Source organism: Schistocerca americana, chromosome 1, assembly GCF_021461395.2.
Source record: "Schistocerca americana isolate TAMUIC-IGC-003095 chromosome 1, iqSchAmer2.1, whole genome shotgun sequence".
Classification (NCBI taxonomy): domain Eukaryota; kingdom Metazoa; phylum Arthropoda; class Insecta; order Orthoptera; family Acrididae; genus Schistocerca; species Schistocerca americana.
Window position 1 is genome coordinate 1,029,671,090 of NC_060119.1, and position 15,708 is coordinate 1,029,686,797.

Consider the following 15,708-nt stretch of genomic DNA (forward strand, 5'->3'; position numbering starts at 1 on the left):
TAGCCAGTTGTACTTGCAGATGATGTTTTAAAACTCACAGAGCACATAGTGTGTGGCTGAGCATGAGATGATTGCCAACTTGCTTTTGCAAATGGAGCCATAATTGTGATGGTGTTTTATCACTGAGCACTTTGTCATGGGTGACAAGGCAGATTTGTTCCTCTAGAGAATGGTTGAGGAGACAAAGTAGGGCAGCTTTCATGGTTCTGTATTTATTGTCTGTTGGTGGTATTAGAATGATATCATTTATTGCATCTGTGTTGTTTTCTTCTAAGTGGCTTAGGAGTAGAACAAACTTGGTGGTGTTATTGATTGGATTGTTCAAAGCAAAGATATTGTACACAATGGCGAAGCACAACACTGGTTGATCTAGCCTGGTAGTTTGGGGTGTATCCAATAGTTGAGAGAGTGCAATGATGATGTTCATGGTGGGAATACAGATGAGCTCAAATTGTCTGGAAATGGCATAATGTGATGCATGGTGGCCAGCACAGTTGGTTATGCAGCTGGCTGCATGAACTGTGGTGCAATCATATTTAAATGTGGTAAAAATGGAAATGAGCATGTGGCATTGTAGGATGGGAGGCCCCATTCGGGGAAGTTCCCCCGCCAATGGGGAAGTTCAGCCACCGAGTGCGTCTTGTTTCAGTCAAAGCCACATTGTGCAACTCGTGTGCCGGTGATGAGGATGAAATGATGATGAGGAGAACACAACACCTAGTCCACGAGCAGAGAAAATCTCCAACCTGGCCAGGAATCGAACCCTGGCCTGCTGCATGAGAGGCAAGCACGTAACCACTCAGCTAAGCAGATGAACTTTAAATGTGGTAAGATTGACTGATTGAATGTGATTAAACATGTGTCAAATCTGTTGGATTGACTTTCCTCGGGCATGGGTTGGTCGCTGGAAAGAATGGAGGTTCAAGTGGAATCAAAAAGCACATTGTCTGTTGGCTTGTATTGTTCATCATTGTTGTACACTGGCACAGCACTGTCCAAGAGAGTATCACTTTCAGTTTTCACCACTCAGGTTGCACTCACAGTGTCATCCATGATGACAGGTGTCATGGAAAAGGAGATGTTGTCTGTCAGTGATATTTGCACACCAGAATGGGAGTACATCAATGGCATTGTTGATGCATAATTGTCAGAAGTGATGAATCACAATCATTGGGAGACACCAGTGTAGATGCATTGGAAATAGGGTGTGATTATGGTGAATAACTACATGATCTTCACACACTGAAGAATGATATTTATCACTGATAAGAGCATGCATACATAACCGTGCAGACACAGTGAAGTCACCAAACTGAATCCTGGTCAAAGAGTCTATTGCACCAGAGTCAAGTCGACTGCCAGTGATGGATAAAGAAGTGAATTCTAAGAAAACTGTAACTTTTTTGTAATTTGTTAGAAATGATAGACTAGTTCAGTGCAATTCAAATATGAATAACTCTTTAAATATCCCTGATTGTATTCTACAAATAGTTTTTTGAAAGTGTTGTTGTGGTCTTGAGTCCAAAGACTGGTTTGATGCAGCTCTACAAGCTTCTCTATCCTGTGCAAGCCTCTTCATCTCTGAATAACTACTACAGCCTTCATCCTCCTGAATGTGCTTACTGTATTCATCTATTGATCACCCTCTATGGTTTTTAACCAATGCCCCCCCCCCCTCCCTCCACGTCCACACACAGCCCTTCAGAACTAAACTGGTGATCCATTGATGTTTCAGAATGTGTCCCATCAACTGATCCCTTCTTTTAGTCAAGTTGTCCCACAAATTTCTTTTCACCCCAATTTTATTCAGTATGTCTTCATTAGTTATGTGTTCTTCCATCTAATCTTCAGCATTCTCCTGTAGCACCACATTTCAAAAACTTGTATTCTCTTCTTGTCTAAACTCTTTATTGTCCATGTTTCACTTCCATACAGGGCTACACTTGATACAAATCTTAAGAAAAGGCTTCCTGACGCTTAAATCTATACTTCTTTTTTTCAGAAACGCTCTTCTGACCATTGCCAGCCTACATTTTATATCCACTCTAATTCAGCCGTCATCTACTACTTCAAGTGTCTTGTTTCCTAATGTAGTTCTCTCAGAATCATCTGATTTAATTCGACTACATTCCATTATCCTGGTTTTGCTTTTGTTGGTGTTCATATTTTATCCTCTTTCCAAGATCCTGTCCATTCCATTTAACTGCTCTTCCAGGTCCTTTGCTGTCTCTGATAGCATTACAATGTCATCAACAAATATCGAAGTTTATATTTTTCTCCCTGGACTTTAATTCCTACTCGAAATTTTTTTGGTTTCCTTTACAACTTCCTCAATGTACAGACTGAATAACATCAGGGGTAGGCTACACACCTGACTCGCTCCCTTCTAAACCACAGCTTCCCTTTCACACCCCTCGACTCTTGTAGCTTATATCTGGAGTCTGTAGAAATTGTAAATAACCTTTCACACCCTGTATTTTACCCCTGTCACCTTTAGAATTTGAGAGAGAGTATTCCAGTCAAAAAGAATTTGTGTAAGTATTTTGCAACTGTGATTTACTAAACTGATAGTTTGGTAATATTCACACTTGTCAGCACCTGATTTCTTTGGAATTGGAATTCTTTTTGAAGTCTGAGGATATTTAGCCCGTCCTTACATCTTGCACACCAAGTGGAAGAGTTTTGTCATAGCTGGCCCTCCCAAGGCTATCAGTAGTTCTGACGGAATGTTGTCTACTCTTGTGGCCTTGTTTCGTCTTAAGTCTTTCAGCGCTCTGTCAAATTCTTCTTGTAGTACTTTCAATGCTCTGTCAAATCCTTCTTGCAGTACCATATCTCCTGTCTCAGCTTCATCTGCATCCCCTTACATTTCTACACACATAAAAAAAAAGTTTTGTATCACCTCAGTTCCGAGAGTTCCAGAACCTGTACAGAAAATTGGAATAGAGATAAACATAAACATCATTTGCGCCCTTTTTATTGCTCATGGAAACCACACATTGCATGTTGTACCATCATGCAGCAAGTCCTTCAGAGGTGGTGGTCCAGATTGCTGTACACTCCAGTACCTCCAATACCAAGTAGCACATCCTCTTGCATTGATGCATTCCTATATTCCTTGTGGTATACTATCCACAAGTTCATCAAGGCACTGTTGGTCTAGATTGTTCCACTCCTCAATCGGGATTCGGAGTAGATTCCTCAGAGATGTTGGTGGGTCACATTGTCCATAAACAGCCCTTTTCAATATATCCCAGGAATGTTCGATAGGGTTCATGTCTGGAGAACATGCTAGCCAATCTAGTCAAACGATCTAGTTATCCTGAAGGAAGTCATTCACAAGATGTGCACGATAGAGACATGAATTGCCATCTATGAAGACTAATGCCTCACCAATATGCTGCCGATATGGTTGCATTATCGGTCGGAGGATGGCATTCACATATCGTACAGCCATTACGGCGTCTTCCATGACCATCAGCGGTGTACATCGGCCCCGCATAATGCCACCACAAAATAGCAGGAAACCTACAGCTCGCTGCACCCACTGGACAATGTGTCTAAGGCGTTCAGCCTGACTGGGTTGCCTCCAAATACATCTCCGAAGATTGTCTGGTTGTAGGCATATGCGACACTCATCGGTGGAGAGACTGTGATGCCAATCCTGAGCGGTCCATTCGATATGTTGTTGGGGCCCCTCTGTACTGCACTGCATGGCATCATGGTTGCAAAGATGGACCTCGCCATGGACATTGGGAGTGAAGTTGTGCATCATGCAGCCTATTGTGCACAGTTTGAGTCATAGCACGATGTCCAGTGACTGCACAAAAAGCATTATTCAACATGGTGGTGTTGCTGTCAGGGTTTCTCCAAGCCATAATCCATAGGTAGCAGTCATCCACTACAGTAGTACCCTCGGGCGGCCTGAGCAAGGCATGTCATCAACAGTTCCTGTCTCTCCGTACCTCCTCCATGTCTGAACAACATCACTTTGGTTTACTCCGAGACACCTGGACACTTCCCTTATTGAGAGCCCTTCCTGGCACAAAGTAACAATGCAGATGCGATTGAACCATGGTAATGGCTGTCTAGGAATTGTTGGACTACAGACAACACGAGCCGTGTACCTCCTTCCTGGTGGAATGACTGGAACTGATTGGCTGTCGGACCACCTCCGTCTAATAGGTGCTGCTCATGCATGGTTGTTTACATCTCTGGATGGGTTTAGTGCCATCTCTGAACAGTCAAAGGGACTGTGTCTGTGATACAAGATCCACAGTCAACGTTTACCTTCAGGAGTTCTGTGAATTGGGGTGATTCAAAACTTTTTTTGATGTGTGTATTGTATAATACTGCTCTAAAATACACTCCCTTATATAGACCCTCTACATACTCTTTCAATGTTTCAGCTTTCCCTTCTTTGCTTAGGACTGGTTTTCCATCTGAGCTCTTGATATTCATAAAGCTGCTTCTCTTTTCTTCAAAGATCTCTTTAATTTTCGTGCAGGTGGTATCTATCTTTCCCCTAGTGAAATATGCTTCTAAATCCTTACATTTGTCCTCTAGCCATTCCTGCTTAGCCATTTTGCGCTTCCGGTCAATCTCATTTTTTAGACATTTGTACTCACTTTCACCTGCTTCATTTACTGTATTCCTATATTTTCTCCTTTCATTAATTAAATTAAGTATCTACTGTGTTATCCAAGGATTTCAACAAGGCCTCATCTTTTCACCTATTTTACTGCCTTCACTATTTTATTTGTCAAAGCTACCCATTCATTCTCTATGTATTCTTTTCCCCTATTCCTGTCAATCGTTATCTAATACTCCCTGTGAAACTCTCCAACAACCTCTGGTTCTTTCAACTTATCCAGGTCCCATCACCTCAATTTCCCATCATTTTGCAATTCATTCAATTTTAATCTACAGTTCATAACCAATATGTTGTAATCAGAGTCCATATCTGCCCGTGAAAATGTCTGCCAACTTAAAATCTGTTTATCTCTGTTGTACCATTACATAATCAGTCTGGAACTCCCCAGCATCTCCAGGTATCTTCCACGTATGCAGCCTTCTCTCATGATTCTTGAGCCAACTGTAAGTGTTGATTAAATTATGCTCCATGCAAAATTCTATCATGTAGCTTTCTCATTCATTCCTTTCCACCAATCCATTTTGACCCACTATTATTCCTTATCTTTCTTTTTCTGCTATTGAATTCCACTCCCCCCATCACTATTAAGTTTTTATCTCCCTTAACTATCTGCATAATTTCTTCTATCTCATCATAAATTTCTTCAATCTCTTCTTCATCTGTGGAGCATATAAACTTGTACTTCTGTGGTGGGTGTAGGCTTTGTGTCTGTCTTGGCTACAATAATGAGCCCACTATGCTCTTCATATTAGCTTATCCACATTCCTATTTTCTTATTCATTATTAAACCTACTCCTGCGTTACCCTTATTTGATTTTTTATTTATAATCATGGACCTTGGCATCAGTCAGGTGGCTTGCGTGCCTCAACGATATGGATATCTGTACTATAGGTACAATCCCAATGGAGGGGTATTTGTTGAGAGGCCAGACAAATGCGTGGTTCCTGAAGAAGAGTAGCAGTCTTTTCAGTAGTTGCAGGCCCAACAGTCTGGACAACTGACTGATCTGCCCTTGCAACATCAATCATAACAGCATTGCTGTGCTGGTCCTGTGAATAGCTGAAAGCAAGGGGAAACTACAACCATAGTTTTTCCTGAGGACATGCAGCTCTACTGTGTGGTTAAATGATACTGGCTTCCTCTTGAGTAATTCTGGAGGTAAAATAGTCCCCCAATTGGATCTCTGAGCAGGCACTACTCAGGAGGATGTCATCATCAGGAGAAACAGAACTGGAAGTCTATGGATCTGAGCATGGAATGTTAGACTCCTCAATCAGGCAGGTAGATTAGAAAATTTAAAAAGGGGAAATGGATAAGTTGAAATTAGATAAAGTGGGGATTAGTGAAGTTTGGTGGTAGGAGGAACAGGACTTCTGGTCAGGTGAATTCAGGGTTACAAACACAATGTCAAGCAGGGGTATTGCAGGAGTGGGCTTAATAATGAGTAGGAAAATAGGAACATGGGAAAGCTACTATGAGCAGCATAGTAAATGCATTATCGTAGCCAAATATGGACATGAAGCCCATGCCTACCACAGAAGTACAAGTTTACATGCCAACTAGCTCCGCAGATTTGGAAGAGATTGAAGAAATGTATGATGAGGTAACAGAAATTATTCAGATAGATAAAAAAATATAAAAATTTAATTGTTATGAGGGACTGGAATTCAACAGTAGGAAAAGGAAGAGAAGGAAAAATAGTATGTGAATATATACTGGAGGAAAGGAATTAAAGGAAAGCCACCTGGTAGAGTTTTGCACAGAGCATAATTCATCACTGATAACACTTGCTCTAAGAATCATAATAGAAGGTTGTTTACATGAAAGAGAGCTGGAGACACTGGAAGGTCTCAGATTGATTATATAATGGTTAGACAGAGATTTAGGAACCAGATTTCAAATTTTAAGACATTTTTAGGGGCAGATGTGGACTATGACCAAAATTTATTGGTTACGAACTGTAGAGTAAAACTGAAGAAATTGGAAAAAGGTAGGAACTTAAGGAGATGGGATCTGGATAAATTGAAAGAACCAGAGATTGTGAGCTCAGCTTTAAGAGATGAAATAGTGAAGTCAGAAGAGGATCAAATGAGCAAATAGGCAAACCTAGTAGCAATCCATGGATAATACATGTGATATTGAATTTAATTGCTGAAAAGAAAAATTTAAAAATGCAGCAAATGATGCAGGCAAAATGGAATACAAATGTCTAAAAAATGAGAGTGACAGGAAGTGCACAAATGGCTAAATAGGTCTGGCTGGAGGAGAAATGTAAGGATTTAGTAGCAATATGTGTGGAGTGTGGCATGCTATGGGTGTGAAACATGGACTCTTGGGACAGAGGAAGACCAGAAGCTAAATTCTTTTGAAATGTGGTGCTATAGACGCATGCTCAAAATAAAATGGATCGACAAGGTCACAAACGAAGTGGTTCTGGAAAGAGCAGGTGAGAAGAGAAGCTTCTGGAGTTTCATTGTTAAAAGAAGAGTGCAATTTACAGGCCATCTATTAAGACATAAAGGACTCCTGAACACAATCATAGAGGGATATGTCGAGGGAAAAAGACCAAGAGGAAGACCACAACTGAGGTACATGGATCAAATCGTGAAAGATGTGGGATGTAACACCTATAAAGAAATGAAGAGAAAAGCTGAAAGACGCACAGAATGGAGACAAGCTGCCATTGTAGCTGTTGCAAACCAATCCTTGGATTGACCACTACAGAAGAAGAAGATTCAAGGGAGATGAACTTGAAAGCAACATTATAGAAAGCAAAGTGGACACAAGTGTAAGATAGGCTGGGAGATATGATACAGTGAGAAGAATTTGACAAACCTCTCAAAGATCTAAGTTGAAACAAAGCCCAAGGAGTAGATGACATTTTCTGTCAGAACTACGTCAGTCTTAGAAGAGCCAGTCATGACAAAACACTTTCGTCTGGTGTGCAAGATGTATGAGACAGGCAAAATACCTCAGAATTCAAGAAGAATGTGCTAATTCCAATTCCAAAGAAAGCAATTGCTGACAGGTGTGAAAATTACCAAACTCTCAGTTTAATAAGTCATGCTTGCAAGATGATAACACAAACTCTTTACAGAAGAATGGAAAACTGGTAGGAGCTGACCTTAGGGAAGATCAGTTTGGATACCAGAGAAATGTAGGAACAAGTGAAGCTATACTGATCCTATGACCTATCTTAGAAGGTAGGTTAAGGAAAGGCAAACCCTCATTTATAGCATTTGTAGATTTAGAGAAAGCTTTTGACAATGTTGACTGGAATACTTTCTTTAAAAAAAGAGGGGTAAAATACAGCAAGTGAAAGGCTATTTAAAAGTTCTACAGAAACCACACATCAGTTATAAGCGTCAAGGGGCATAGAACAAAGAAAAATTTGGAGTAGGAATTAAAATTCAGGGAGAAGAAATAAAAACTTTGATATTTGCCGATGACATTGTAATTCTGTCAGAGACAGCAAAGGACTTGGAAGAGCAGTTGAATGCGATCGACAGTGTTTTGAATAGAGGATACAAGATGGACATCAACAAAAGCAAAACAAGGATAATGGAATGTAGTCAGATTAAATCAGGTGACACTAAGGGAATCAGATTAAGAAATAAGTCACTTAAAGTAGTAGATGAGTTTTGCTTTTGGGCAGCAAAATAACTGATGATGGTCGAAGGAGGGAGGATATGAAATGTAGACAGGCAATGGCAAGGAAAGCATTTCCAAAGAAGAGAAATCTGTTAACATCAGATATAGATTTAAGTGTTAGGAAGTCTTTTCTGTAATTTGTATGAAGTGTAGCCATGTATAGAAGTGAAATGCAGATGATAAACAGTTTAGATAAAATGAGAATAGTAGCTTTTGAAATGTGGTGCTACAGAAGAAAGCTGAAGATTAGATGGGTTGATCATGTAACTAATGAGAAGGCACTGAACAGAATTTGTGAGACAAGAGATTTGTGGCACAGCTTGACCAAAAGAGGGGATCAGTTGATGGGAACTGCATCAAACCAGTCTTCAGACTGAAAACGAGAACAATGACAACAACAACAACAACAACAACACCTTGTATTCATCAGGTCAGAAGTCCTGCTCCTCCTGCCACAGAACTTCACTAATTCCCATTATATCCAACTTTAACCAATCCATTTCTCTTTCTAAATTTTCTAATCTATCTGGCTGAATACAGGTTCTAACATTCCACGCTCCAATCTATAGAATGCCAGTTTTGTTTCTCCTGATGATGAAATACTCCTGAGCAGTCCCCACCCAGAGATCCAAATGGGAGACTGTTTTACTTCCAGAATATTTTACCCAATAGGATGCCATCATCATTTTATGGTAGAGATGCATGCCCTTGGGAAAGATTAGAGTTGTAGTTTCTCCTTGCTTTCAGCTGTTTGTAGTATCAGCACAATAAGGCCATTTTGGTGGATATTAGAAGACCAGATTAGTAAATCATCCAGGCTGTTGCTCTTACAACTACTGAAAAGCCTGCTGCCCCTCTTCATGGAACCACACATTTGTCTGACCTCTCAACAGATACCCCTCCATTGTGATTGCACCTACGATATGGCTATCTGTATCGTAGAGGCATGGAAGCCTCCCCACCTGCGGCAAGCATATTTCATATGCATTGGATAAAACAAATTATTTTATGTTCAATAAACTATTTGTAGGCTTTCGTAACATTATTAATATAATTGGGTTAAAACCCCAAACAAACGCTATCATTCTACAATTAAAGAATTTAGGTCAAGTCCATGATACAAAATACAGGGTGACAATTACTGAACTCTATGAAATAAAATTGTCATAACTTCTGAATGGTTTGCATTAGGACATAGAAACTGAATGGCTGGCCATGGGGCATGATGGGAATTAGTATGCGCATGTATGATTTGGTTTAGCGATGAAGCCCACTTTCACTTAGATGGGTTCAGCAATAAGCAGTTGGTGGATATGGGGTACTGATAATCTGCATTTCATGATCAAGAAGTCTCTTGACCTTCAATGGATGACTGTGTGGTGTGCAATATCCAGTCCTGGAATAATCTGTGCAATATTCCTTAATGGCACAGTGATTGTCAAACAGTATGTGAAGGTTTTGGAAGATGATATCATCCCCACTGTTCAAATTAACACTGATTTCAACAAGACGTGGTTCATGCAAGATGGAGCTCGAACACAACAAAGTAGGAGAGTGTCTGATGTCCTGGAGGAGCACTTTGGGGACTGCATTCTGGCTCTGGAATACCCAGAGGCCACTGGCATGGGCTGTGATTGGCCACCATATTCTCTGGATCTGAACACATGCAACTCCTTTTCGTGGGGCTGTATTAATGACAAGATTTGCAGCAATAACCCCAAAACCACTGCTGAGCTGAAAAGAGCCATTCAGATCATTGACGGTATGCAGAATTTCACTATTTGTCTGCGCCACAACATCACCACTGTTGGCAGGCATATCAGACATGTTGTAACCTAAATCTCAATATCTGTAGTTTACATGTTGAATAAAGTTGTGTATGCCATAGTTTGTAACTAATTTACTTTTTTTTCATATAGTTCAATAACTGTCACCCTCTATGTCACATCAGTAGTGTAGTTAATTTGTTATTCCCTGTTACAAAAATGAATAGTAGCCCTTACAATTTGAGCAGGACAACAGAATTCAAATAACTTTAATTACAAGTAAAGGAATACTTTTCAAGAAGACTTTATTAAAATTTTTGTTGCTGGTGCTCTTTAGAGATAGTTTCCAATGCTTTTATTCTTAATTAAATTCACCTTTCTGTGAATACAACAATTTAAAAACTGTATTATGTTACATAGTATGAGTCCTTTCTTATTTTGCACAGATGTTTTCAATGAAGAAAGTATCAAAGGGCGTCAGATGATTCCTGGTTTTCCACAGTCAAAATGTGCAAGAGATGATGGTTACTTCATTCCTTTCAGACGAATCTTTCAGAAAGAAGCCTATTTCAATAAGAGTAGAGCAGCATATCTGGAACGGTATGTGTGTGACACACAAACTGATATTTCAATTTCGGTATCTATAAATTATTCATAAAATAATTGCATTACTTGGAGTTGCATTACACAGTCCTTTAATTTTGAAATTATGCTTTAGACTTGCAGCAACTGCAAAGAACATTGCACCAAGAACATTTGTACAGCCATCTCCAACAAAAAGACAAACTGGATCTGGAGATTATTATGGTTGTTTTGAGAAAATTACAGGTAAGCAGTGTACCAATGTGAAAACTATATTTGAAATGTGGTAAATTTCAAATTTTCCACATAGAAGTTTGTTAGCAGTTATTAATTCCATCCTTATAACAAAAATGTAAGTTGAAATTGGAAATCTGTGCTTTGTCATGATTATCAATCATAGAAGTAGCCAAACTTGGCATTTTGAATTTTTTTGGTGTGTAATTACACATTTCTTTGTATAGCTTTCAGGATTTGTGAGTTTCATTTCTTTTTAACAGAGAATCTTCTGTATAAATTACAGACCTGTAGCTCTGCTCATTGCTTATATTCCTCACCATATATCTAGAGACATGGCTGTGGTTATTTTGATTGCTTAACATTTCTTTATGGCACCTCTTAGTACTGCAGTGCTCAGTTGCATTGCACATGGCTGTAACATAATGCTGAAGTATGCTGCCTGAAAGAAATTTGAAACATCCAGAAAGGGAGAAGGAAATAAAATGGAAAATCACAGGTTGAGAGGGTATGTGGTGTTATTTCAGTGACTACAACATTGACTTGAATTTACAGAGAACTTGGCAGTAAGAGCCCACTTATCAGTATGATGTTGAACTGCCTCTGGCATGGATGCATGCACTGATTTGGCTGGGAATGGTGTCATAAAACCATTGTATCTTCTCCTGCAGCAAGCTGTCACATAACTTTTGTAACTTGTCCTCGACATCTTGGATACTGACACTGGGGAAGAATTGACCTTTGAAAAAATGGTTCAAATGTCTCTGAGCACTATGGGACTTAACATCTGTGGTCATCAGTCCCCTAGAACTTAGAACTACTTAAACCTAACTAACCTAAGGACATCACACACATCCATGCCCGAAGCAGGATTCGAACCTGCGACCGTAGCAGTCGCGTGGTTCCGGACTGAGCGCCTAGAACCGTGAGACCACCGCAGCCGGCAATTGACCTTTGAGCTAGCTGCTACCATGTTCTATTGGGGACAGACCTGAGAATTTTGATAACCATGGAGTACCTCAACATCATGCATACAGTTTATATAGACATGAGCCATGTGTGGACAAGCATTGTTCTACTGAAAAATGGCCCCACAATACTGTCGAATGAGTGGTAACATGTGAGGGAGCTAGCTGTCCATGATGTACTATTGTGCTGTCAGAGTTCTCTCAATCACTTCCAAATGTGAGCTGAATTCATGGCCAGTGGCTCCCCATACGATGATGACAGGAGTAACACTGTTGTGCCTGTCAAAAATGTTGGAAGGATGGGACCTCTCTCCCAGATGCTGTTATATTCAATGACAATGATCATCCAGGGTAGTGTAGAACCATAACTCATTGCTGAAGACAATGCAGCACTGTTCTTCAGCGGTTCATGCATTCCAGTCATGTCACCAGTCCAATACGCAACTGTTTGTGTTGTATTGTAATGGCAGGCTATGCATGGGATCATAATTCCCTAGTTCAGCTGCTGATGGTCTCCAACCTGTGGTGTGGGATGACACAGAATCTTGCAGGGTTTCCCTTACTTGTACTCAGACAGCAGGTGCAGATTGTGCTTGGTGCACAATACAGTTATCCTCCCTTGTGGTGGTTGGACATGGTAGGCAGGAACATTAACAACAAGTATGCCTACACTGATGTTCCCATGCAGTCCAGCATGAGACCACTGCCAAATCTGAATGCCCCACAAAGTGGGATGTTGCATGATTTGATCAGATGGCCAAATGGAGACATACAATGAGGCCCTGTTCAAACTCTGTCAGGTGCTGATAACACTTGTCTCACATGAATATGCAGCATCTCTGCGTCCTCCACAGTGATCAGTCAAGATCTGACACAGTTCACACCCCTTATGTACCCTCGCAGGTCTGTTAATAGCACTAAATACAAACAACACTAAAGTACTCTGGTGGCCATTCTAGCTGTCACGTAGACTTTCAACTCTAATCACTTGCAAACCCATCAACGGTGCGTTCATATATAAATTTACACTGACCCCCAATCATGTATTCCGAGAGATTTACTTTCTCGGTCACACAGTGATCAGCTTCAGAGCTGATTATTACATATAGCTGTTTCTAAGTGCTTGGTTGTGTACAAGTTGTGAAACAAATACTGGAAGTGGTTCATAAGCTTGGAAGCAGTAGTAGTAATAGTAGTGCAGTTTTATTTATCTTTGAATCACTTTTACAAAGATATTGCACATGTAATGACACTACAGTGAAAATAATCATTTATACAAACATTTAAATACTTACAGTCTTAGCTTAATGAGGATGTGATTTGTAGCTTGAGGGATATTTTGAATATCTGCATTGAGTTTTGCAGCAAGAGTCTGAAGGTAGTGAAATTAAAACACAAATATTTAACTAATAGGAATGATTATTTTTGAGACAGGGCTGAAATAAATGAAACATTTGCACTGGTAATAATTACACCAATAGCCTTTGCAGTGCAAAGACAAACACCTCCAATGAAACCAAAATATAAATCAGGAAGGGATGTCATTTGATATTTGATATTCAGCATTTTTTTGCTCCCTTGGATTTTGGAAAATCCAGGGCAGAATGGGTGGCTTTGCTGATATCATGAACGCACCTGGAAGATTTCAAAAGCAAAATGTTTTAAATCAGACTTCAGGAAAAGCTTCACTTGAGAAGATAGAAACATTAAAATTATAGCACTGCTAGTTCTTGTACCTTTTTATAGGTGACCCAATCCCGAAACATACATAGCTCTTTAGTGTAAAGTAAATGCTCACCAAGCAATGGCAGGGAAAACACACACAAAAGACTTTAACTCTTACAAGCTTTTGAAGCCAGTGGCTTCTTCTTCTGGCAGAAGGGGAAGGAAGAGGGGTGCAGGAAAAGGACGGGAGAGGTTTAGGGAAATGGGTAAAGTTTAGAAATGTCACCCAGAATCCTGGGTCAGGGGAGACTTTCCGACAGGATGAGAAGGAAGGACTGATTGTTGGGGACAGCACTGGACAAGATTTCAAAAACTTGAGAGCTTAAAGGTGGAAGACAACGCAATATGCAAGACAGAGATTACTGCTAAAACATCATGCCTGAATTAATAAGTGTGAAAAGCTAAGTGCATTGTATGTAACAGAGTTGGGGGGTGGGGGGGTGGCAGCAAAAATAGACAAGTCAGAAAATGAAAGGTGTAGAAAACTAAAATAGGGTGAAGAATGTAAATTAAGGCCATGTGGGTGGCAACAACGAAGGACATCTTGTAGCGCTGGTTCCCACCCTTGGAGTTCTGAGAAACTTATGTCTGGGGGAAGAACCAGATGGTATGTGTGGTGAAACAGGCACTGTAGTCATGACTGTCTTGTTGTACAGCATGCTCTGCAACACGATATGGTGTGTTGCCAGTATACACCCTCTACCTATGCCCATTAATCCTGACTAATAACTGGGTGATAGTCATGCTGATGTGAAAGGCCGAACAGTGTTTATATAAAAACTGGTATATGATGTGTCATTTCAAAGGTGGCTCTCCCTCTAATAGTATATGCTTTGCCAGTTACAGGGTTGCAATAGGTGGTTGCAGGAGGGTGCATAGGGCAAGTTTTGCGGAGGGGACAGTTAGAGGGGTAGGAGCTATAGGGTAGGGAGTTGGGTGCAGAAGGAGCATAGATATTGTCACGTAGAAGGCATAATTAGATGAATGATGAACACTAACTTCACTTAACAAATATTTATTCAGCACTTGCACATACAAGAGTGCAGAGTGAACTGCCTCTGGCCAGAACACACACATTATATATACAGCTAGAGAAAATTCCAGTACAATGATTCTTGACATTTGTGGATACTTCTAGAATGTACTTGAAATGCATATAGAAATTAAAACTGTGCAGTCCAAGTGAGTTTTGAGCTCACACCCCTCCATGCAAGCAGTTAAGTATTATAACCATTATACCACAGTGCTACTCAGCTTCTTCTGCAACAATATTGTGAAGATTCGGAGGATGACAAAAAGCTATTCTAGTGTGGTGGGCAAAATCTCAGACACGATGGATCTCATTTCAGGGCATGATTTTAGGAAGTCATGGCCTTGTCAAAGTAGCTAATTAATACATTCAAGACCAGGACAATACTGGGTGACAAGTAGTGTGGATGTGATGGCCCAGGAAATCTGCTTTTGAACTAGGCTGTTGGGATAATTACATGCAGTGAAGGCTGAAGTGAGAGTGGTGGTGTATTGCTGTAAAGAATCTGCATCCAAACAAATATGATTGCCATGAATGCCAAGTCTGTATGGGAGGGAACATTTGATATGGAAAGGCTGACAACTGTCAAAATTTGAGTAATGTTGTTTATTAGTAGGTTTGGTGTGTAGCTGGCCTTCGATGAAGATGAGATCAACATCAAGGAAGGTGGCATGGGATTCGGAATTGGAAATTTAATTGAGAGAAGGTATTTAGAGATTTCAGGAATTTTAACATGTCAGCCTCACCATGAGTCCATACGGCAAAGATGTCATCAATGAATCTAAACCAAACCAGGAGCTGAAGGCTTATGGATCCCAGGAAAGCCCCCTCCAAGCAACCCATGAAAAGGTTGGCATAGGAAGGAGCCATCCTGCTTCCCATGACTGTACCCCTCATCTGTTTGTATGTCCGCCCAGTAAAGATGAAGTAGTTGTTGGTAAGTATAAAGTTGATTAAGGTGAGCAAGAAGGATGTTCTAGTTTCGGAATCAGGTAGGTGTTGACTGAAGAAATGTTCAGCAGCAGACAGACTACGTACGAGGGGGTTGTTGGTACAGAAAGAGATGGAATCAGTGGTGACAAGCAAAGTGTGTAGTG

The 15,708-nt window shown here is 40.3% G+C and overlaps 1 protein-coding gene across 1 annotated transcript in view; it reads left to right on the top strand.

Moving 5' to 3' along the window:
* LOC124596054 (UPF0602 protein C4orf47 homolog) overlaps positions 1 to 15,708 on the top strand; it is a 151,941-nt gene that overhangs the window by 50,721 nt on the left and 85,512 nt on the right. The window contains exons 3-4 of the mRNA XM_047135033.1: positions 10,519 to 10,672; positions 10,791 to 10,900. Coding sequence (XP_046990989.1) covers positions 10,519 to 10,672; positions 10,791 to 10,900 — 264 coding nt within the window. The remainder of the gene's footprint in view (positions 1 to 10,518; positions 10,673 to 10,790; positions 10,901 to 15,708) is intronic.